Source organism: Balaenoptera borealis (genome assembly GCF_965194805.1).
Source record: "Balaenoptera borealis genome assembly, chromosome: 1".
NCBI lineage: Eukaryota > Metazoa > Chordata > Mammalia > Artiodactyla > Balaenopteridae > Balaenoptera > Balaenoptera borealis.
Window position 1 is genome coordinate 132,212,962 of NC_138860.1, and position 26,877 is coordinate 132,239,838.

General features: G+C 33.9%; 1 protein-coding gene across 1 annotated transcript in view; it reads left to right on the forward strand.

Annotated features, from left to right (window-relative positions):
* The window catches only part of NEGR1 (neuronal growth regulator 1), a 930,286-nt gene that overhangs the window by 362,147 nt on the left and 541,262 nt on the right, over positions 1–26,877 (forward strand). The window contains exon 3 of the mRNA XM_082358652.1: positions 21,487–21,719. Within this exon, the coding sequence (XP_082214778.1) occupies positions 21,487–21,719 (233 nt within the window). The remainder of the gene's footprint in view (positions 1–21,486; positions 21,720–26,877) is intronic.

Here is a 26,877-nt window from a genome sequence, read left to right on the forward strand (position 1 = left end):
GGTAGCAAAATAAAAATTACAGTCCAGTTCTTCAGATTTTATTTTCAAGCCCTTTTTATTAGGCTGTGTTACTACGAATCTCTGCAGTTAGAATTTAGGCCAAGTGAACTTACATGACCATTAAGATGAACAGAAGGTAAAATAGGAATATTTCCTGCTGATGTGACTGACGTATATTGACAGAGAATTGCACAAACATTTTATAGCTTTTAAAGTATCAGCATTAAAAACACTATTATTTGTTTCTCACATTGACTTTAGTAATAAATTTTGACTAATCAAGTTACTTATTTCTTGTTATTGTTATGATATATAGAAAGAGTTCTTCACCTACCCCAGAGTACCTGCAGCTTTAGCAATAAATATACTTAAAGGAGCAAATTGAAAGGTGAGAATTTAATATTGTGAGAGGATGCTACTTCACCATTATTTCTTTAGGTTGATGATGTGTTTTTAATATACTTTAATAAACTTTGATGTGATATATAGGTAATATATGTCATTAATAATCATACTGAAAGAAGACTTATTCAATTAGTAATCTGTCCAATAATTGTTGAGCACTTGGTAGATGTCAGACACTGTGCTAGGCTCTATTAATATATTGACAGCAAGAAAACCCTTGTCCTCAAGGAGTTGGCAGTCAAGTTTACATGTTGAAGCTGTATTTAGTATTGAAATAAATCAAAAAAAAAAAATCAACTTGTTGACATATCATTTGGTAACCCAAACTACTCCATATTAGCTCTGCCTTCTTAAAATATTTACCTATATTCTTAAGATATACTTGGTTTACTGGTAAACTCAAATGAAAAGAAATTGAGTTTATCCACTTCAATGCTGTCTTCAGCACATCTTCATTTTTAAAACAGAGCAAGTGTCCTGTATAGACAGATGTGAACATAAGCCTCCAAACAGAAGTATGATTTGTTTATAAGACCTTTCTTTCCTTGGCAACAGCATAGTTAACTGAACTGAAGCTGAAATTTCTGCAGAAGTTTCATGCTGTCAACCACAAAAAAACAAAAGGGACTCACATGAAAGATGTGTATCATGATCTGTGCCATTGCTGACCTACAGCTCAGGTTTGGATATTTTAACAAACATTGCTCTCATAACTTCCAGTGCTAAACTGTTTTGGGAAAAGTAAATGCAGAAGTATAAATCAGGAAACTAATAAACTTTCTTCATTTAATGCTAAAGCAGAAGACTGATCTGGAGCAACTCACAAATGGCCGATACTGCTTCTTTTGGGAGAGTAAAGACTTGGTCTCTATTCATGGTCCCTGGAGTAACAACAAGTGAGCAACAAACAATTTGGAAGGTTATGTAAGATTCAGGTGTATAAGTGAATAGAACCTTTCTGCCGTGTCTTTTGTTCTGTAGGGAGGCCTGCTTAACCTTTGGTGGTCAAGGCTGCCTTCAGAGAATTTGCATTCTGTTGTGTCAGATGATTCCAGAGCCCTGAGTTCACTGCCATTTATATCTGTAGGCTAGGAAAGGAACAATATTAATATTCAAGAATTTATCCACTACTATATAAGGGAATTACTTTCAGTACAATATTTTTTTTCCTCCTGTGCTGTTACTGTGCTCTTGGACCCAGGCAAGATCTGACAATAGCCTAACAAAAATTTTTTTTTTTTTTTTTTTTTTTAAATTTCCTGGTCTCATTTAGACAATTTTCTGTAACATACTAGGACAAGAAGGGCTGCTCAGTGACATATGGGTAAATTGAAAGATGCTTTAGAAAATTAGAGTTTTGTAATAGTCTGGAGAGTATGGTAGAAAGGGCAAGGAATTTGGATTCAGTTGGACCTTCAATTCAAATCCCTGCTCTTACTATTTCTAGTTTGTAACTTAGGACTATTAATGTCCTTAAGACTCATCTAATTCTTCTGTAAAATATAGCAACAGCAGCAACTATATAAAGTACTTTTGAATGTTTGATTAGTGTTTAGAATATCACAAATGATGAAAAGATTGTAATCTTTATTTGATCATTTACTATCTATGATTGACAACTACAAGATTGCAATACTTTTTATTAGGATCGTATTATTGCACTGTGTATTTTCAGCAATGTTCTTATATGGATTTTTGTTTTTAATATCTTTGTTCCTCCGATTTCCTTTTTGGAAGTAAGAAAAGCATAGGTCATTGAAAATGATGATTATTCCAGCACTTCCCTCATCTTCAATTTAGTGTTCATTAATTCTGAGGTTATTATCTACGTGAATTATCCCAGTAATTGCTTAGGTCAGCGAGATTTTTTAAGTCTTCCATTTTATTTAGGCTTATATCCAACCAACTTTAAAATAACCTCATTCAGTTTTTCAAAGCCTGAATTTATGAACTGTAGTGCATGGTATCTCAGGAAGATAGAGAATTTGGATTCATGATAATCAGTATACAGTAAATCAATTTATGTGAAAGCCCTTTTTCTTAAAGAAAGTAATTTCTTCCTTCCTTGGTTTGTCTTTGTTCTCCAAATATACCCAGTACAGCTGGCTATAAAATAACCATTTTTGATTTCAACAAGAAGCAGGGAGGAATATAAAAGTTTAAGGGTTAAAAATACCCCTCCACACATACTAATTGAAAATGTAATTATGAGGAGGAAATAAACAATCTAATATTATTCTTTTTTAAGGTGCTAAATGAGTAAGAAACAGTGTCATAATTTGGTCCTACATCCATACATTTAAAATTATCCAAATAAGTTAAATAATATGGAAGTAAAGGATCCAGTAATTATATTACTTTAAGGAGAGAAATATTGATTAGATGCTAAAGAAACTTCAGTATAAAATTGCTAGTTGACTGAAGGTAGACTTTGAATAAAATTTTTAAAATAAAATTGTTGGCAATTAAATGATGCTTGCTAGCTCAACAATGACCAAATAGGGAGTTTGTGTTTTACAGTTTCAAAGGCTTGAGGATGCACAAGATCATCTATTTGGTCAGTTTTATCTCTAATTAAAGCCTACTGTATATAAGTAGTAAACTAAAGGATGAATATTTAGAGACATTAAAATGCAATGAGATTGAAAAGGAGGAAGACTGGGAAAGCTATTAAAAGTTCCCATTTTATATAAATCTAGTTCTTATAAAAAGAATATGATTGAGCACTGATGAAACTATAGTTTTCTGTTTATCCTCCTCTCCAATAAAACCTCTTAAAAGGCTTATTACATCCTTAACATCATCACTACTCTAATGAAACTGCTCTCAGTAATGTCACTGAGAAATGATCTTCAAGGTAATGATGTATTTATCAATTCCTCTTTGACTTCATAGTGTTAGACAATAAAGAACATTCATGTTCAAATATGTTTTTTCCTACTATTCTCAATACCAAAATATGCAAGATCTCTTAAGTTTCTGTCCTTTAAACTCCTCTTTATTCATATAGGTCCCATAGCATGATCAAACCCACATAAATTATAAAAAATTTCCAAATATGTCTCTTTTCTAATGACTGCATTTATAATCATTTATTGACCATCTCCTCTTGGCAATGCCACCAGTGCCTCAAATGCAATATGTTAAAGGAAAGTAATTATTATCTCTGCCCTTAAGCCAAGTCCTTTTTCTAATTTCCCTAGACTTAAATAGTACTTGTATTTTTCGAGACATCTAAGTGCAAACAATTAGAAACAATGTCATCTGTTTGGTCTTGCTTTTTTACTAGATCCCTCATCTCTTTCAAGACTAAAAATTCCACCTTGACTATGACTCTTCCAAGTATTTTTTCCTTTAAGTTTTCTTTGTTGACAAGCCAATCAAGTCTGCAATAACTTCAGGCTAAGATCATAGCTTCTAACTAAATATTCTGCCTGTTTTAAGAATCCTCATTTCAATTCAGACTACACAAGGAGGATTTACGCTTTCCTTCTTTTATCCTCTCTTTGGAATTTTTACCTATGTGCATTATACTACCTATCACAGTATATCATTTTGTTCTATTTACCCCTGTGTCTCCTTACTATTCTGAGAATTTCTGGAATTTCTGGGACCATATATTTCCAACTCAGTATTCTTAGCCAATAGGGCAGTGCTGAAAACAAGTAGGGAGCTTAATAGCTTCTTGTGGAAAATAATGCCTGGATGAATGAAGGGAACATTTAAAGTACTGCTGTTTTCTGATTCTCCTACCTTGGGGAAATTATTAATACCTTTGGAGCTTCTTTCTTCAGTATATAAAAGGGATAATAACATATATTTCAGAGGGTTATTATGAAAATTTTATCACACAGTATATATGAAATCACTTAGCTTACTATCCAGTTCACAGGATATGCTAAAAAAAAAAAAAAAAAAAAAAAAAAAAGCCCTCCTCCCTAACTCCTTCAAAAATATCCCTTATCTACTCTAAAACATCTTTATTGCTTACTGAAATTGTTCCAAAATTCACAGGTCAGCATCTGAAATCATCTGTCATTCACCTCCAGATGAATTCTGGAACCGTATTCCCCACTTCTCTCCTACACTCCCATTTAATCATATCAGATTGCATGCTACACTACAGCCTCATTCCCTATTCTGTACCTCTTTACCTGTGCTTCTCTTCTTTCCTGCTGTGAACTGTTCTGTTGACAGCTCTTATTCATCCCCTTATCTAACTCTCTAAATGATTCCTGTCTATAAAGAGCCATCTCACATCCCTGTTTCTCTAGGTAGTTTTGCTAATTCTTCTACTGTGGTGAGTTATGATCGCTACTTTCTTGAAGTTCTATAAACCATTAAGTATCTTATAGCACTTCTATCACATCTGTCATGGTGTAAATATTTTGCATATCCTCCATTGTTGATTGTAAGCTTATTTAAAACAAGGAAGTAGTTTTTGTCTTTTAATTTACTGAGGGAATTGAAATGGGAATTGACTCAGACTCAAAATAAAAATCTTGAATTCATTTTGAAGTTTGGTTATTTCTCAGTAAGATTAGACAGGTATGTCTCAGTTTCACCTTGTTTTCTGTTTAAATACAAAGTGGAGTTTAATTAGTTGTAATATTAGTGATTTGCCTGCTATAGCTGCCTGCCCATTAATAGCTGATTTGAATGACCAACTTATTTCACAAGGGTCACTGAGCATCTGTTAGATAATGATGACATTCAGCCATTGCTAAAGATGAAAGACAAATGTTCCTCATTATTTATAAGACAGTTTGGAGTTCGGCAAAAATAAAATGTATACTTTGCCAGAAATGGTTTCCTTTAATTATTGCACTGGTGTGTGTTTCAAAGGAAATTTAATCCATTCACTTGTTTGTAACTCGGTAAAATGTCACTTTAAAATCTATTAGCTCTCCATAAAGTCCTATATTTATTTTATAGCCCATCTTTTTTTCTTTTGTACTAAGTACATAAAAAATAAAGTGAGCCATTAAAGAATTGTGCAGCGTTGATTTGAAATCCCGGAAACATACATATGATAAACTAGTACTTTAGAGAAAACAAAAAGAAAGATATGATAGCTTCTTGCAAAGGCTCATAATGAGAGAGTCCGATTAGAGAGAGAGAGAAAGATACATGTGTGTATATAGTATGACATCCATGAAGTCCTTTTGAATAAGAACTGAGTCACGAATTAAGGAGCTCAGGAGACAAGCAAGCCAGGAAACAACAGTCCTGTGTGTTCAGTATTGATTGCAAAGACAACTGTGAAATGTTGGTAACAGAAGAAAAGCTGAAGAAAGTGTGGCTATATTTCTAACATGATTTTTACAAGGCAGTTTGCGCTTAACTAACTTGCTGGGATGCTTGAAAATAATGCATTGTGAAAGATAAGAAAAGTGGATATTGTACACTTCGATTTTCATAAAAGATTTTGACAGCTTTACGTGGGAGATTAATGGCTAAGGTAGAGAATTGTAGAGTAAATGCTAAGGAGTTTCTTACATAGGAAACCATTTCAAGAATAAAACAGGGTCTTCGAGGGTGAAAATATTTCAAGTAAAAAAAGAATTTCAAATGTAGCAACCCTGGGACTTCCCTGGTGGTCCAGTGGTTAAGAATCCACCTTCCAATGCAGGGGATGTGGGTTCGATCCCTGGTCGGAGAACTAAGATCCCACATGTCAGGGCAACTAACCCTACGTACTCTAGAGCCCATGCACCACAACTAGAGAGCCTGGGCGCTGCAACTACTGAGCCCGCCTGCCACGATGAAAGATCCCGCATACCACAACTAAGACCCGACACAGCCAAATAAATAAATATTTTTAAAAATGTAGCAATCCTTAAAATTATTGGGGACACTGCACTTTAAATTTCTAATTTAAAAAACACTCAATTTCCATTCTTCTTTTCCGTCTCTAATTCATTATGACCATATGTTTATCATGTTTAATTACATTCCACAAATATGTAATATGCTAACTACAAGCTATACTAAAAGCAATTGCTAGTGTGTTCAGCAAGAAAATGCAGATACCTTTAAGGACAGTGGGTGAAAAATTTATCTTTTGCTGAGAAATGAAAGAATTACCGTAGGAGGAACCTAAAGTTGGAAGTCCAAGGTAAATGACATAAACAATGATAATATGTAGCCAAGAACATGTTTGTAGATCATCAAATACAAATATAAAAACCTATCTTTGTATGTGTAAGGATAACAATTAAAAATATTATATTGCTCCAATCAAATTAAGACCAAATGAGTAAGGTTTCTCATGTTTAACAAAATATTTGTTCATTTATTGAGTTTTCTTTATGCCTCCTCCTTACTCACTATTTATCTACTTAACCCAGCCCTTGAGCTTTTTTCACATGTTCCAGAAATTTAGGAAAGAAAATACCATGATGTGAGTGGCTTCCATTTGTTTTTTCTGAGACAAATAGGAGTTTGTTCTACTTTCAGTGCATCAAACCTAGAATTTGGCCTATGTAATTTTTATAGTTAAATGAACAGCAGGTAAAAACAAACTCTGTAGACAGTGGGCATTCCTGTTTGTTCCAAATGATATATTCCGTTTTGGAACCGTAGAGGAAATCCAGACATTCATGTGTGTGTTTTAATTTAGAATAATCAGGAACAAAAGCTCTAAAATACAGTGGGAGTAGGGTGAATGCTAGTGCTACCTCTTCTACTAAACCTGCTCTGACCTAGTCCCACCCTTTTCTGTGTCCAGAAGAATTTGATTTCTTCTCTTTTATGTACCATTTGCACAATATCTTATTTCAAGTCCTCATATTATTCAAAATACACACTTTTTTTAAAGCACCAACTGTGTAACAGACATTGTGCTCATTACTGGTCATCATAGTGAATAAGTCAACCAGGGTCCTTTACAGTTTAGCAGGGGTGATACAATTAAGCAAGGGATTTTGCAGTGCAGGGTAATAAAGCAAGGTAGTTAACATGCTGGGGGAAATGCAAGCTTTAGGAAAGGTCCATTAAAGCTGTCTAGGGGCTTGGAGCAGAGATGTCATAGAGGGCGTTCCAAAGAAATGACATCTAAGGTGAGGTATTTAGGTCTTGTCATCTGGAACATTTCAGTTAATCTTCACAAAATAGCTTCTTCAAGTACATATTACTATCCTCATTTTAAAGAATCAAATGTGAAGGCTTAGAAAAATTAAGTAGTGCCCAAATTCCTAGGGCTAGTTAGTGTCAATAAGAATTGTGATTCAACTCCATGTTGTTCTGAATTCAAGGTAAAACTATCTTGGAGAAACCGTTTCAGTATTTTCCCCAGATTTTGATTCATCTGTTTTTAGAGAACATTATAGTGATGGTTTTCTTTTTTACTCTTCAAGTTTGCTTTTTATAGTGACTCAAGGAAGTAGTGACTAATATCACAAAATTCTGACCTTGGGAGATGATTCAGTCACGGAGATAGGAAAATATGTAGCAGTCTAGTAAGGAGAGATCCAGTCAGAAAGTCATGGCTGTAATTTCAGCTTTTCCTAAATCACAGTGGAATTTTACATCCCTTGGAGGCACTTGCTTTCCTGAGCCAGCCAGGCACTGAGATATGACAGGTCCAGCTGTCCACTAGATGCTACTACTGGATGGATCCTCTAGCAAGAGAAGCATTAATATTTAGAGAGATTCTGGTACTTTCTGTAAGAAAGAGCTCAGATGAAATTAATATAAATTATATGTTGGTTACATATTCAGATTTTGCCATTGTTTACTATTCTTGTAATTATAAGTATTCGTTTTTACTTCTTGTGCCTTTTTACACTGAATGTGTCTCTCCTCCCTTCTCTCACAACACACACACACAAGCACACACAACTCTTGAAGCACACACATACCTCTTGAAGCAACAAAGGTTTAACAATAGTGAAAGAATTGATCACAGAGAAAAGTATATTTTAGATTTCTGAAAAAGAAAAGAAACCCAAAAGACTACCAACACATATATTTAAAATACACAGGTATTAGCTAAAAATTTTCAAGTGTATTTTAATATTGAGCAAACAAAAAAAGAATAATTAAGCTCTGGACATTTAGCAAAGTTAAGATATTATTATCAGCAGTTTTAAAAGACTAGCTAAATATTTTTAATTTACTGATGAATAGATGATTATCATGCAGCCTGGCTCAGATTTCCAGCAACTTTAAACATACACTTGAAATAGAAGGAATTCAGACTTTTTAAGCAATTATTCAACAAGCCCATGTTGTTCATGAAGAATGTCTTTGGGGCAGTACAGGCAATCTGAAAACTAATATTCTAATAATTCTCACATAGATTCAGTTGTCTATATTCCCTACCCCTAGGTAGATAGAAGCTGAAAGTTGAAAAGGAGAAAAAATAGAGGCAAATAATGCTAATAGCTTTAAATAAGGAGTAAAATAGCTTAACAGTAGAAAAAGATACAAAATACTGCATTTCAGGTATGAAAAATTTTCCAACTGTGGTATAAATGCCCTAAAGATATATGATGACTTTCAAAGGCCTGTGCAGGAACAGATAATTTTTAAAAATTTCTTGACTTAAATTTTCATATGTTTTCTTTCCTAAAATTGACCTGCCTGAGAGTGTAGGTCTGTGGTTGAATTGCTTCCAGTTCCTACCTCTTACTTTTGCAGTCATCTTTCACTAAATCTCTCAGACATACAGAATCATATCATGGAGCATAGTCCAAAGTGTAAAACCCACAAGAAATGAAACAAAGAGACTATATACAGTGTTGGTGTTCTCTAGGTCCATCCATGTTGCTGCAAATGGCATTATTTCATTCTTTTTATGGCTGAGTAATATTCCATTGTATATATGCATGTACCACTTCTCTACCCATTCCACTGTCAATGGACATCTAGGTTGCTTCTATGTCTTGGTTATTGTAAATGGTGCTGAAGTGAACATTGGGTTGCATGTATCTTTTTGAATTAGAGTTTCCTCCGGATATATGCCCAGGAGAGGGATCGCTGGATGATTAGGTAACTCTGTTTTTAGTTTTCCAAGGAACCTCCATACTGTTCTCCATAGTGGCTGCACCGACTTACATTCCCACCAACAGTGTAGGAGGGTTCCACATGGATATTTATTGTAAGGCCATTCCTAACCCAGAACTATCCTAGCTCTAGGAACCATTCACTCTCTCCTTGGCCATAAGATATCTCATTGTCCTTGGAACAAAATGCAAATTCTTATATAATGGGCCATAAAGCCTTACATGATCTGATCCCTGCATTTTTTTTTTTTTTTATCTTGAGAGAGAAGAATAGAGCTAGAAGAATCAGACTCCCTGACTTCAGACACTACTACAAAGCTACAGTAATCAAAACAGTATGGTACTGGCACAAAGACAGACTTATAGATTAATGGAGTAGGATAGAAAGTACAGAGATAAACCCACACACTTATGGTCAATTAATCTACAACAAAGGAGGCAAGAATATACAATAGAGAAAAGACAGTCTCTTCAATAAGTGGTGCTGGGAAAACTGGACAGCTATGTGTGAAAGAATGAAATTAGAAGTTTCTCTAACACCATACACAAAAAATAAACTTGAAATGTATTAAAGACCAGAATGTAAGACTGGATGCTATAAAACTCTTAGAGGAAAACATAGGCAGAACACTCTTTGACATAAATCTTAACAATATCTTTTTGGATCCACCTCCTAGAGTAATGAAAATGAAAACAAAAATAAACAAATGGGACCTAATGAAACTTAAAAGCTTCTGCACAGCAAAGGAAACCATAAACAAAATGAAAAGACAACCTACAGATTGGGAGAATATATTTGCAAGTGATGCAACTGACAATGGATTAATCTCCGAAATATACAAACGGCTCATGCAGCTCAGTATCAACAAACAAACAAAAAACTCAAAAGCTCAAAAAAAAAAACAACTCAATAAAAAAATTGGCAGAAGACCTAAGTAGACATTTCTCCAAAGAAGACATACAGATGGCCAACAAACACATGAAAAGATGCTCAACATCACTAATTATTAGAGAAATGCAAATCAAAACTACAATGAGGTATCACCTCACACCAGAGGTCAGAAAGGCCATCATCAAAAAATCTACAAACAATAAATGCTGGAGAGGGTGTGGAGAAAAGGGAAGCTTCTTACACTGTTGGAATGTAAATTGGTACAGCAACTATGAAGAACAGTATGGAGGTTCCTTACAAAAATAAAAATAAGAGTTACCATATGATCCAGCAATTCCACTCCTGAGCATATATCTGGAGAAAACCATAATTCAGAAAGATATATGCACCCCAATGTTCATTGCAGCAGTATTTAGAATAACTAAGGTATGGAAGCAAGCTAAATGTCCATCCACAGCGGAATGGATAAAGAAGATGTGGTACATATATACGATGGAATATTACTCTGGCCATAAAAAAGAATGAAATAATGCCATTTACAGCAATATGGATGGACCTAGAGATTGTCATACTAAGTGAATTAAGTCAGACAGAGAAAGACAAATATCGTATGATATCACTTATATGTGGAATCTAAAAAGATGATACTGATGAACATGTTTACAAAGCAGAAACAGACTCAGACTTTGAAAACAAACTTATGGTTACCAAAGTTGGAAGGTGTGTGTGGGGGGAATGAATTAGGAGTTTGGGATTGACATATACACACTACTATACATGGGTTATATGGTCAACAAGGACCTACTGTATAGCACAGGGAACTCTACTCAATATTCTGTAATAACATATGGGAAGAGAATCTAAAAAAGAATGGATATATATGTAACTGAATCACTTCGCTGTACACCTGAAACTAACACAACATTGTAAATCAACTATACTCCAATATAAAATAAAGATTAACTTAAAAAAATAAAATAAAATAAAATATTGGTGTTGATTTTGATATAACAAATAATTCTAGAGTCTGCTAAATTCTATTGCAATTTAGGCAGTTTCAAATTTTCAACACATCTACATGAACATCTACATGAAGATACAATAGAGTTATAAAAGATATTGGGAATGTTTTTGATGATAGATTACTGTAATCATATCATTCTGATGGTGTTAAAAAATTGAGTGGTGTTGCTATAACAGGATTCTTTGTATCCTCATAGTTTGATTTAAGAAAACAAGGTTCCGTAGAATTGATTCTAAACTCTATTTCACGTGAGCAAATAGCATCCTTATTTGCACAAGAAGGTTTTTGCATGTGTCTAGATAAAGCCACCTCATTAAGACATCCATTATTATCTACGTAAAGCAATAAAAAAGTTCAATATTTATCAAAATGTATGATATATATGATTTAATCAATTGTATACTATTAATGATTGTAAAAATAAATTCCTCCATAATATTTTTTACACTTAGATCCTTCCAGTCATAAGAATTTTTATACTCAATTTACATTTAATTTTACTGCAGAGAAGATAAGGTATCAATAAAAGATTTTAATTTTTTAAAATTTAGGTTAGAATCAAATTATATAGCACAAGTGGAACGAAAATATGAGTTTGAGGAGAAAGAGCAACAATGTAGCATTTTTTAAAAAACAGATCTTGTTCATCTTTTAAAAAAAATGACTGATAGTGAATATCAAATCACTATGTTATTTAGATTTTCTTGGATGCATTTAAAAGTGAGAATTAACACATTTAAATGTGAGGATTAACAGTTTTATTTTAAAATATCCATGTTTATGGTAATCAGAAATTATAATTTTTGCAAAGACCTTAGCTTACAATAAAAATTTTAGGTGACAATTTAAAAACATGCAATAGTTTACATAGAACCTGTTAGTTTCTATATAGTTTATATAGAAAATCATTTTATGGACCATAAAAGCAAAAAGAAAACAATTGCTCACCTTTTCTTCATCTCGCTGAGTTTGGGAAGATCACTGTGTTCATGCAATCTGCAAATAGAGGTTCATAACCATGTCCTAGAGTTATGAGGAAAATTAACTCATAAAACCTTATAATAATTACAAAGTATTTTCATGTATATTTTTCCTTATACCTTTATAAATCTATCTGCCATGCAGAGTCTCATTTAATCTTATACCAAAATAGGAATTAGTACAAGTGGTGCTATCTCCATTTTGCAAATACGTGAGTAAGGCTTTAACAGAATTACTTTAATTGAGTCAAGTTACTTGCCCAAAACAATTGCTAGTAAACCAGGGACTTGGTATGTAAACATAAGTTTTGAGTGTCAATATAACTTTAAAAAAGGCAGTAACACTGAAACTCTCTTTTTCTTAACATGCTCTGCCTATAAGAGGAGGAAGTACAATAAAAAAAAAAAAGCTTTTCTGGAAGTTCAAGGAAGGTAAAATAGGAGAAGTACTTTAAGGTATGACATACATTTATCTGCAAAATTATTTCTTGTGAACCAGCCCTGGGCTGTGGCAATGTAGATAAGTAACACTTTGCTCTATCAAGCCAGACTCTACGAATGCCTTTTTTTTTCATCCTTCAAATTATATTTTATAGCACAAAGGGATTTTGGTCATTGATGATGGTGGTAGTTTGTTTTGTTTTAAACATCAAGTTAACCATAGGAAGGTGGATTGAAAATAATTATCCTTAATTACGTACTTACCGTGTATCTGGCTCCATCCTGAGCACATTTAACAAACAAATCCTCATTACAATCTTATCAAATAAATAATATTACTAATCCCATTTTACAGGTGAGAAAACTAAAGTAAATTAATTTGCCCTAGGTTCCACTGCTAGTACACAAGAAAGGTAACATTTGAACTCCAATATTAACTATAATTGATCACTACACTATGCTGCTTCTCAAGGACAAATAATTTGTCCCTGTGATCTAACAAAAACTTAAATATGATAATATTTTTAACTTTTAGCATATTTTGAGAAAATATAATCAGTTTAAATTTGTTTGCAGGAAGCAGATGAAAAACAAAAAAAAAAACTACATTTTTTTTCCCCCTCTGGGATACGTTCTCTAATTTGTATTTTAAGGCATATCTCATATTGAAATATGGCTTAGTTTTCTCAAGAGAGGACAGGTAAATATGGATTAATGGCTACTTTAGTTAATGATCACAAGGCTGGTTTTAATTAATTGTGCTATGTAGCTATTCTTTATTCATAAAGTAAAATTTGTGCTCAGAATACCTTTTATTAGAAAAAAGGCAAGAAGAAAAATCCATCGGTGACCAGTAGAAAGTTTAAAGGTCAACATTAAGCAGAGCGAGAAAGAGGAAATAATTATTTTTGTTTTTTAAATATCTGTATTTACTGATGCTGTAAAGTAGCATATACTTAATTTGACAAAGCAGTTGAGTTTAGAACATTTCTGTATATCCATTTGCTGTTTCTTATTTTATCATCTGTATTTATATGCAAATAGAATACTTTACAAATGACTTAAACACAAAGATGTTTACTGGAAGGAAGTAGGTGTTTGATGGAAGGGAGTAGAATTGCTGATATTGTTTTTGGTACAGAATTCCATGTGGTTTTTTCCCTTGTTTTAAGAGTGAGGTGTCTGTATCTAGCTCCATCCCTAAGAAGATGGGATAGAGAGGCTTGCCTGGAGCCTAGAGCATTATCTCTTCACTTCTCTGGACCTGGCTGCATTCTCCTTCTCTGATATTGCTATTTTAAACACCTCCTGCATGCATTCTGAATGTTGTGTTCATTCCCTTTATAGCTCCTGAGGTGAAAGTCCAACTTCTCCAGGAAGCAGCTGCCAGGGAGATAGCACTGCAGACAGGATTCTCCCCACAGCGGTTAAGAGACCCTGCCAGTTAACAAAAATCTTGAAGCCCTTCCAGATCCAAATATCTCACATTTACGTCCACGTGGGAGAAAGCAAGTGGTTTAGTTGAATTTAAAAAGTAGAAATGACAAATTTCCAATTTGATTCCTGAGTAAAGCCATTTGAACAGAGCTAGTCTTTAACTTTTCAAATATGTAACTCCTCTTCCTTTTTACATTCTCTGCCTCATTTATCCATCCTGCATTCATGCATGCACCATTTTTAATGTAGAGATAATAAGACCTACCTACCTCTCAAAATGCTTTTGTGAGGGTTAAATGAGATCATATATGGAAGTATTTTGCGTACCACTTAACCCATAGTCAGCATTCAGCAAATGGAATTTATTATTATTATCAAGACAAGACGATCATAATTAGACTTTAGTAATAGGCCAAAAATGTCAGTACATTGCACAAAGACTTTCCTACTCTCTTTAGTCAATATATAGGCTTTCTTTCACTCTATCCATGCCTATTTTACTTAATAAATGTTAATTCATATGTTGAGTGATTTACAAATAACGTATTGAAACACCCTAAAACTAAAAATTCCTTGACATTGCCTTTTCTAAACATGGTCAGACAGGCTAAAATGGAAGCTTGACTTAAATAAGACAATGAAAAGAAAAAGATAAAGCAATTTGTAGTATTATAGAAAAACATGGTTTAATTATCAGTTAAAATGAGTGATTTCAATGTCTGGAATTTAGAGATAAATTCCAAACCAAATTTTGATTATTTCTTAGGCATTTAAAATGTTGGGTTTTATATACATATATATACACATACATGTATATATGTATATATATACATATTGTATATATATGTTTTTAAAAATACAGACTTACTATAAACTTTGCATTAAAATAAGACTTAAAGGTATGAATTAATACCATTGCCTGATCACATTAAAGTTCACTTCTTTTATTAATTAGGTATAGAATGTATGAAAAAGCAATAAAAATTTTTTTAAAAAGCTTTATTATTTTCAGTGTTCTTTTCTCTGATTTACAATATCAAAAATACGTATGTTTGAGAATTTGCTGTTATAATTACATAGTAGCTCATAACTTTCAATCTCTTATCCAAGACATTTTTAATATAGCTTTATTATTACAAAGATGTACTAGAGTAAAATGTATAGGAAATCAATTTCTTTCTCTTACAAAATAAGAAATCAATGTTATTTGGTATGTTTTTTTTGTGTGTGTGTGCTACCATGTAAAAAGTAAAATGTGCCCAACATGGCATATTTCCCATTCTAAAAATAAATGTACATGTGTCATTAATAATACTTACATACTTATGCCTGGAGGTTTAATGAAATTATGTCATAATAAATTTATTATGATGCATTACAAATTTCAATAAGCAAGTCATAAGTTACATAACCTCTCTGTACCTCAGTTCCTTCGCTGTAAAATGGGCAAAATGATAACTTGACGGTATCTATCACAAAGGGTTGTTGTGAAGATTGAATGAGAAATAGATATCATCTGCTTAGAACAGTATCTGGCAGATAGTAATGTTAGTATATATATTATTATCTACACAACAGTATTGAACTGTTACCTGCAGAAGTGCGTTTCTCACTTAGAAATCTCTTTAAATATATTTTAAAATATAATTTTCACCGTCTATAAGGGTGAGTGCTTCATTAAATAAGTTCATTAGACAAATTGATGATTCTTTGAAAAATCCACAGTTTGAAATCTAAATTATGGATTTCCCTTGACAAAGTCATGCACGCCCTACACTTGCCAAAATAGAAAGATAATAGGAAGCATTTCACCCATAATATTATATATAAAGATATTATTGTCTAGTAAATATTACGTTATATAATATCACTTATATATACATCTATACATATATGTGTATAATTATTTGTATCCATATCCGTATTCATATCTATACCCATATCAATATCTATTGTATTATCCAAGGAATAACTTGCATGAAAGACATTAAGAAGAGAACACCTTAAAAACAAAGGCAAGTGTGTGAGGAGATAGAATTTGTTCTGTTCTATTTAATCTCTACTTTACTTTTCTTACCTCATATTGGCCTTGAAACCAGTATATCAAAGCTCTCTTTGTATGCAGAATTAGCATAGAGGTTGTATGATGTTCTGAATTTTTTTATTTTTTCTGTGCGCTTTTGAAAGTTCTGTCAAATTTAGAACTTTGTGATACAATGAAAAGACAGCTGTGAAGGTAGCTGGCCAGTCCTTTCATAGGTAGATCATTTTCACATGGTTTAGCTTTGGATCCAAGGGAAATTGTACTTTTCTTCTCTTATTAATTAGTACCTTTAATAGGGGCTTTCATTAATCAACGGGTCTTGAGAAAAGCTGGTCTTTTTCCATCGAGCGGAATAAATCCTGCTGTGTGGGGTAATGGTAATGGCGCTAAGGCTTATGTTTTTGGAATGTTACAGGGAATTTAGAGATATGAAAGGAAAAAATCATTCTTCAGCAGCCACAGGCTTAATTTCTTAATCGAGTTTAAAAAATAATAAATAACCAAATATGCTAATTTCCACTAAGCTCTCTGATGTCCACCTTTCAGATTTAATCACCACAGGAGAGAGTGTCACAGAGAGGTCTGTTAGAATTACTCCAACATCATTTTGTTCAACTAGCACCTCACCAAGCGGGACTTTATACCCTCAAAATAAGGACCTGCCTGATATGTACAAATCTCATTTATAAAGGAGCTCCTTAAAAGATTTCAGAAGCAGCAGTGCCAGTCTTATTAGAAAAGCATTAACTATCTTAAGCCTGGGTTTAAATAAATAACAGTCTTGAACAAAATGAACTATTAAAGCTATTTCCTATACATTTTCCAGCAACCAGATGTTTGGAACTATGTTACACAACATCCAGATGATTGAAAATTTAAGTGTTTGTCATGATATTTGTCTTGGTGTTAGTACAGCTTATGTTGAGGAGTGTATTTTTGGAACTGCTTCAGTCATCTCCCTATAAAGTAGGTAGTCTAGAAGATTTTTTTAAGTGGGGGGGGGGGGGAAACTCCTTTCAAAAAAAGCTGTGGCATACTCAATTAAAGGATATATTCATTATTAAACATTTTATTCAGATTATTTCATTATCTAGACTTCAAAGGGATCCTAAGATCACTAGCTGTTAAAACGTTCTATTTGGAAGTCCAGAGATGAAAAATGATCCAAGTTTTTGACCTGAGAACTATTGCTTCATCCTACCCTCATCAGTGATCTGATCATCTTTGCTTCACCACCCTCTCTCTCACACATTAATTTCTCCATCCTAAACAGGAGAACCCCTCACCTTTGCTACTGTGTAACTTTGCTACTGTGTAATACATTATGCAGACCTCTGGGGGAGGAGAGTTCCAGGCAGAAGAAGCAGTAAGAAATGCCAACTTCCTGGGGCAAGAGCAAGTGTGATTTGTTGGAAGCAAAGCTGGAGGCCCAGAGTCTAGAGCAGAGTAAATGGGAAAGAGTGGGAACTGACAAGGTCAGAGAAGCATCAAGGGGCCAGATCACGTAGGACGATTGGTCACTATAGGGATTAAGAGTTTTTCTTATGAGTGAAATAGGAAGGCTTAGAGTTGTTGATGATCTGATTTAAACTCTAAAGTTCATTCTGTTTATTGTGGGGAGAACGGAGTCAAGGGCAGAAGCAAGAGACCCTCAGACAATTATAATAATCCATGATAACAACAATTTAATTACTATATTTTCACTTCCTATTCTTTATGATGGCTAGTCATGAATATAATTTATTATCCTTGCTAAATTATAAATTCTGTGTGGGCAAGGATTCCAACAGATTATATCTTTACACATTAGTGTTCTTCAACTAAAAAAAAAAAGTTTTTGATGCCCAAAGAGTACAAAATGAAATTCTCACCACTTCTGTCCTTTTTCCGCCCTCCCGCTCCCCTCTATCATACCCTAAATACTTTCCTTCTTTCCAGAATTTCTTCTTAATACAGCATACACATATCTAGCAGTATCTCTTTGTGTACATGAAAAAAGCAAAAACAAAACCAAAAACAAACTCAGGGGGAAGTGGAGAACAAAGAGGAGGTAGATAGATAGGAGACATAGTCCTTATTCTCAAGGAATCGTATGTGTATATGCCTATCTCATATATTTTACATAATCATCTTATAGTTGAGCTTAAAATTACATATAGTATGTATAAGTATCTTATGTTTTTATAAAAATAGAAAGTCATTCCTAGGCCTTGCTATTCTCAATTTGTAAAATTCCATATATGGTAATTTGAGTTATTTAGATTCTACTTCAGTAGTGTAATCTGAGAATTGCTCTACAGAAGTCCAAGGAAATAATACCCCAATTTTCTTTTTTTCCCTGGGTCTCATTCAAGGGTCTTCCTAATGTATGTCTTGAAAAGCTTTGGGTTGGGACCAATAACAATTATGGAAGATAGTTATCCAAGCCGAGGAGACACAAAGGGCCCCCCCGCTTTTTTTTTCATTTTTCTCAGTGAAGAACTTAGAGTCTCTTCTCCTGTGAAGGTCCCTGACATGCCAGAACAGAGGAATAGTGCTTATGCTAAGATTACGAGCTAGAACCCAGATCGGGTCTATGAAAGCTCTAGTATCTAAATACTAGTTACTCTCTGTGGTCTTCCTGATACCCCCCCAAATAAAGGTAAAGCTGCTGCTGTCTCTAGGGAAAGGAAAATGCCAGGCAGAGTGTTCTAAATCAGACTTTCATGGTAAAATATCCATTAATGATTAATTTTCTGCTTCCTTTAGAATAGGACAGGTTAAGCAGTTGGTCACATTCAGTAAATAAGAAATTACTTGCAGTAATGTCTGCAACATTCTAATCATCTTCCCATTTCTGAAAACTATTTTAAAAGTCTTTGATCTGCATTATGGTGAAAAGGACATTGAATGTGGAAATAGAAGGCTTGATTATGAATTCAACTTTGCCACCCACTAACAGTGTGGCTTGGGCAAGTCATTTAACCACAAAATTCCATTTATATTCTAGTGATGAATTGAGCATAGCAATCTATACCTCACAGGGTTGTTATGAGCACCAGATAGGATAAAGTGTGAAGGCCACAAATGCAGAGGTCACACAATAAACATTTGATGAACCCAGATATTAAATACAGACAGCGGAATTATCATAATCCTAGTAGTGGTATTTCAGTGTTCTATGCTATACCAGTACACGTGTGATCTTGTGAAATGGGAACTATGACCCCTGTATCTTCTTTCTGAATGTTATTAAGAATGACAATATACTATAATTGTTTAATTATGTCATTAAAGTGGGTTTTATTTTCTTCATTAAATACATCAGGAAAAGCTTTTCAATTAACAATGACCTTTATGACTTCTGCTAGTTTGTATTCTGTAGATGCTGAAGCTGACTGCAAATTAGATTCTGCAATGTACCTTGTTCCTTATTTTTTCACCCACTGATTAGTTTGATACAGTTGGCAGCAGCCTACCCTGTTGCTTTCAGCTTGCAATTTTGTAGCAATCTCAAAACACTGTGTTCAATCCCCCAAGGTGTTCTGTAGGAATGCTGTCAAACTATTTCGATGTATGTGTATTTTCATTCTGTAGCTGTGCTTTGTAGTCATTTAAGAGAACCAGTCTTTAATTTGTAGCAGCACGTTTTCAAGTTGAAACTTAGAATGCCAGTCCTCAGCAAAATCACTGATATATGACCACAGCCTTCTGTTCTAAATCTTTTTTTTTTTTTTTAAACTTGTACATGAATGTTCCTAGAAGCTTTATTTCTTTTTTTTTTTTAATTTATTTATTTTTATTTATTATTTTTGGTTGTGTTGGGTCTTCATTTCTGTGTGAGGGCTTTCTCCAGTTGTGGCAAGCGGGGGCCACTCTTCATCGCGGTGCGCGGGCCTCTCACTATCACGGCCTCTCTTGTTGCGGAGCACAGGCTCCAGACGCGCAGGCTCAGCAGCTGTGGCTCACGGGCCCAGTTGCTCCGCGGCATGTGGGATCCTCCCAGACCAGGGCTCGAACCCGTGTCCCCTGCATTGGCAGGCGGATTCTCAACCACTGCGCCACCAGGGAAGCCCCTGTTCTAAATCTTGACATGACTGGCTCCTATTAGATACAAAGCTATATTTTTAAATTTTGTTATAGAATACAACTCTGAATAAATGGCTTCAAATTTGGCCTTAAAATCTACTAGTAGTCATCATGCTTGCTATTATCATCTAGCTCTAGTTTACCTTTCCGATTTTGTCTCTCATCCCTCCTACCTTATATCCCATGCTTTTCTGTACTTCCTTAAAATGCCCAGCTGTCTCTCTCACCTTTCCCGGGAGTTATGCGCATATAGCACCTCTGTCTAGAACACCACATCTTCCACTCCTCATCTCTTTATCTCAGGCATTTTTCTATTCTAGAAAGCCTTTTTCTGTACTCACAACAACCTTTCTAAGTCAAGTAACCCTCATTTGTCTCTCATGTACCTTGTGCCTGATTTCATAAAAATATTCTTCTTTCTGTATAGTATTAACTGGTTGGCTTAATTAGATTGTCCTCCTTAGTAGACTAAAAGTTTTGGAGAGCAAAGGCAATACCCTTTGAATCCATGAATAGTAGATGCTCCATACGTGTTTTTGATGGATAAATGAATGCTTTCTGGAAAAACTATTGGTCGGTTTATTGAAAAGACAGCAAGAATTTGATACTAGAAGTATTATATTAGCCTTGCTACATTTAATTACAACAGCAATATTATCAGTGAAATGCAGTTCATAGTTTCAGTGTACAGGTCTACCGCTCTGCAAATGCAGGTAATTTTAAAAATAAACATGTATATGGTACCATTCTGTGCTTTATGTATCTGGTACAGTATATTCAGAATTGGATTGGGTTAAACGAGGCTAGCTCATGAACCTATTCTACTTCTTATAATTTCAAAGAAAGAAATGTGTTTTAATGTTGAAATTGTTATTTGAACTAATTTAACCTTATTTATATTTACTTGTCATCCAGACAGAATAAAAAAGGATTTTGACTGGCTTTGAATTAAAATACACATACACACACACACTTAAAAAATAAAACTAAACCAAACTGTAGGAAGGTATTGTTTCATATTTGCTTTGGGAATGAAAAATGTACCAGTGTGTTCATGTCTCCTGTGTTTATGGCTGATGTTTGCATTTGATGCAGTGCCGTAATTCAGCATATGGAAATACACTCAGAACAAAGATAATATTGTCTCTCATTTTCATTTTGATTAATAATGTTCTGTCTGTTTGTAGGTGTTATTTGGAAGATGGAGCTTCAAAGGGTGCCTGGCTGAACCGGTCAAGTATTATTTTTGCGGGAGGTGATAAGTGGTCAGTGGATCCTCGAGTCTCAATTTCAACATTGAATAAAAGGGACTACAGCCTCCAGATACAGAATGTAGATGTGACAGACGATGGCCCATACACATGTTCTGTTCAGACTCAACATACACCGAGAACAATGCAGGTGCATCTAACTGTGCAAGGTATGCATTTCCATGTCTGCTATGCTTAGAAATGTTCAATATTTAGATATCAAAATGACCGAGAGGTAGCTGACAATGTTGAAAGATATGTTGTCATTGTCTTCAGGGATTTATGTTCTTAGATTCCGTTAAGTATAATGGCTTTTATAGGCATACAAATCCCCACTTAACTGAGATCAAAAATTATCCATTAACATCACATTATGATTATTTTGTATATGATTCATTTTGTATCTTCCTATGACTCACCCCTTCAATAAATCTTTGTGAACCCATGATTGGTACATTAAAATAAATTTTTGATAGCCTATGATGGCTACATTAAAATATTAGAACTTTTTGAAATATGAATAATAACTCTTTAAAAGTAATCCTCAAGCTTTCCAACACTCTGTCTCGATTCAGCTTCTATTTACTTTGATTTAAGTCACAATGAAAAGAAGCAGCCTTCTAGAATTACTTTATTTAAAGATAGAATAATTGAAAAAATATGGTTCACAATGCTTTATACTTTTACTTTCAGTAGATCATAAATCATGCTAGCTAACTTACAATCTCCAAATATAAACAGAATCATCCAATTATTTTACTTTTCTTGCATACTAAAATGTAAGAGCATCTTTATCCTCAACACAAATACTTTTCAAGGAAAATATAATTATAATGCTAGTAGAATAGAAAATGTGTATTTTTGCCCTTTTGCATTATATCCTCATGCTTATAGATAAACCATGTGTTCGTTGCATAGAAATAGTATACTGTGGAACTCAAAATGACATTGCAGCATTTCTAAGTAAAATTAATAACAAATTATATGATAATGTAGTGCCAGCGCATGCATGTTTTATTCCTATCAGGAAAGCTGAATTTGCAAGTTAGTTGTATTATTTCTGAGTTTACCCTTCAAAAATCAACAGTAAATATTAATTTAGGTACATGGCTTACATTCAGAAAAGATTGTTATTCTACAACTTTATTAATTGAGCTTTATTTCCTCACATAAAGGTACAACTGTATTCAAACAAAGCTTCAATTATTAGTAAATATTTTAACTTTGTGGTAATGATTAAACTTATTAAACAATTAACTTTAAGAAGGAAAGTATAAATTGAAGAGTAAGGCAGTGAATTTCCTCAGTGGTTTTCCTTATTACAAATCATTGAAGACTTTGGTGATGTTCCTTATTTAAGAGCATATAAGAAAATAATAAAGTTTTCATCAAAGTCCATCTTCATTCAGAGATTATCCAGAGATTCCAGAGGGCAGTTTATCCAGCTTCAAAAAATGACATGAGATTCAAGACACAAACACATTTCTTCAGTTATCCAAGCCTAATCCTGTTCTCCTGTTTAGTTCAGTGCCTTTTGACTTGAGTTTCTAGTTCAAACACTACAAAAAAATTTTATTACATGAGGAAAAGTGCACTTTGATGGTAATATATTTGAGTCACTTGAGATAAAGACATTTTGCTTCTTATATGTTTAAACAATATACTTCTGAACACTAAAAATATCCCTCTTTCCTTTTTTCTATTCTCTCTTATTCCCTGTTAGGCCCATATTTTTTAACCAGACCCCAAATACATATATATATGCATATATATATATGCCCTGCTAATGAAAATGTTAATTTCCATAGAATTTCTTCATAACTTTATATTACATAGGTTGTTTAATACTGTACACAGTTTTAAAACTGTTACATGCCTTACTTTGGCACTCTTTTTTGCTGGCCAGTATAAACTTTTGGGCACCATTTTAGGAAGTACATTTTACAAATGCACTTATTGAATTTTTTATCAGTATAATATTTTGTTCCTCTAGAAAAATGTAATTTGTGTTACTGTTTTGATGTGTGTGGTTGGGTCAAATTAAAAGCTAATAATTTTACAGTATTTATGAACATAATTACTTAATAGAAGTTGATTGACATGTGGGCAGTTTTCCAATTACATTAATAAAATTCAGGGAACAAATTAATAGGCTTGTCAGTCAATTCAAGAACTAAATAAATGTCTTAAAAAGTCAAACCCTACTTAAGCTACATTTCCTCTCAGTTAACAAAAATAAACTGATGTGCACATTTCTTCAGTCTCTAAATTTGTTAGGTTGTCTGATACTCAGGAGTAGCTGGATAGTTTTGAAGTATATGTTCATTGCCTAATAATTTGTCAAGCCTTGATTCAACAAGATAAAGAAATTTAGCAAGTGAGAGGAAGCTATTTATTAATCACTAATGTCAAACACACATTGGCTGGTAAAAACAAAGCTCATCTTTAATTGTTGAAACTATGTACTCAAGGGAGCTATTTTTAAAAAGTCATTTTAGAAAGGGGGTGATCAAAAGGATATCTTGCCCACACAGACTTTGCGCATGGGAAATTTGTTTATGTTACTGATTTCTCAGAGCTATTAATATCAATAAATGTAATAATGGGGGAGAAAAGACACTGGAGTAGGAGTTGGAAAACCTGGATTCCAATCCTGAATTTTCCCTCACGAAATGGGTAATTCTCAAGCCTCTCTAAACTTTAGTTTTCTCATTTGAAGGAAGAGGACTCAGATCAGAAAATTTTAAGGTCTGTTCTAGTCAAAAGCAAAAAGACAAATGACTGGGAAAAAAAAAAAATCCACTCTGACTGTTTGCTTTTGATTTGAAAGGGAAAAAGGTTTTTAAGTTAAAAAATGAAAAAAAAAAATTTCATAACACTTGTATAACACTTGTATTGAGAACCATGCAAACTAATTTTTACACAGTAGCACCTTCTAGTATTTATTCTGCAAGTACGCTTTATTTATCTCCATGTTTTTCTTTCACCAACTGAGCTGAACAATGGATGTGCTCAAAAATTTGAAGAATGTGGTGAATTGGAGTTTTGCTTCAAGGGGGTGGAAACTGGCTGATAGATTTAGTAAGAAAATAAATTTTTCATTACCTGTATATAACGCTGTGAAACCAAGTTACCTAATTGTCCAGTGTTTCAAATCATGTGGTGTAGCATTACTAAGAGTATCTTTCTTGTTCATGAGTATAAAAATGTATGCAGCTTGAATACTTGTTGTGAAGGGAGATCCCTATTACAATACTGTTTTGAAACGAAACATAAAATGTAAATGCTTTCCATTCAAATATATAACACAATGGTTTCTACTTTAAGTCCATGTCTAGAGTCTAAGTTGTATACAGCACAAAATAGACACCCCAAAATATTGCATAATAACTGAATATACATACAACAGCCCCAGCCAACACCTCGACTGCAGCCTTGTGAGACTATGAGCAGTTAAGATGTGCCAGGACAGAAACTGAAATAACAAATGTATATTGTTTTAAGATACACACACACACACACACACACACACACACACACACACACACACACACACACACACATTCACACGCACACAATAGATGGAACGTTTATCATTCAACTCGTGCCCTTCCAGGGAGACATACTCTAGGTTTTCTCTAGGCAGGATAGAAGGAGGTATGACTAGCACATAAGCCTATGAGCAAAATAATTTCTCAAGGGTGTTTAACTTGCTGAGTGTGTTCTAATTTCCTCAGGGTATTTTACTTACCTAAAATATTTGTGATAGACGGGGTGCTATTGCTTCCCTTTTCAAGGATGGGCTTGTTTTCCTAGCTGCTGGGAGTGCCATCAGCAGACAGCATATAGTGGTCAGCCCTTTCAAAGTTAGCCTCAGCTGTAGAGAGGCAAAGCCTAGTTCTGCCTAGAGCAACAACGTCTGATGACTGATTAACGCCGGGAGTATAAAAGCCTCTCCCTTCCAGCCCGAGTAGGATAACTCCGATGGGCTATTTTGGCTTGAGAGCAGCTGAAGCTATTGAACAGCATCCACTACAGCTCAGCTTCTTGCTCTGTTCAATCCTACCTTCTTCTTTTTCCTTCTCCATAGATTTATCACAAGACTATTCCCTAATAAATATCCTAATTTTAAATTCCATCTTCTTTCAAGTCAAAGATCCCTAACTATGACCATGTTAGATCCTTGCCTCTGGCTTAGTCATTGTTTAGAGAAAATCTTTGTAAAGTGGAAAGACAACACATTCAAATACCATTCATTATTAACATTCTGTTTTACATTGGTTGGGAATTTAAAGTGGCTTATACCAAAGTATTTAGTACACCAAGGCAATTAGGAGAAATCAGAAGCAAAAGATAAGGTAAGAAGAATAGGATGCAGTCAGATGTAATAGATTATAAAAATTTTTGCCATGATTTCTATATATTTTTAGAGCTTGGTAAAATTTTTACTTCTAAGATTTCTAGCACCCAACACAGAAAGAGAAACAAGATCAGCTATTCATTCCATGGCCCTGAAGGTTAGGTTAAAACTTCTATTTCTTAGTGCTCTGGTCCTGTTACTCAGGGAAATAATTTGACCGTGAGTCATCTCAGAATATCATTGTGAGCTGTAAGGAATATTTCAGCAGTAACTGTGTGGCATGCACTGAACTCATTCATAGGATTGTTCTCTATAACACCTCTCAACGTAACCTGAAGTGCAGGGAAGTATAAAAAAATTGTTTTAATCTAAAAATAAATTTAACAAGATGCTAATTCAATAACAGTGAGATTGCTTTTTGATTATTGCTTAATCTATGAGTAAATTTTAGAGCCTATCTTTCCTGAGTCAAACCTTCACAAATATTATTTCTCTCAGTGGGTCTTTGAATAGGAATTCAGGTAAAGATAGTTCAAAATTATACTTACCAATGAGTATCTGGAGAGCAGTTATTCTATGTGGCCACAAGTTTAGAGCCATATTCTTTGAAGACCAGCATATCTTAATCAAATTCTAACATCCTTTTTATGAATATTAAAGCCCACACAAGGAACACACTGGCAGAGAAAGACACCTCACTTCTGCTCCAAGTTGAGCGGGCTGGCAATAACGCAGCATCACAGGACATGGGCCCGCCTTCCTCGAAGGACCCAAAGGGGAGAAAAGCTATAATGGTCAAAAAAGTATGTTAAAATACCACATCCATTAGAAAACTCAAGTCATTGTTCTGCAACAGTAAATACTTCAAACTTTTCAAAAATCTACGAATGGAAACCAAAGAAAAATATTAGCACTAAGAAAAGTTTAACAGAGCCCATAGATGTCAAAATAGGCAATGTCTGAATGCA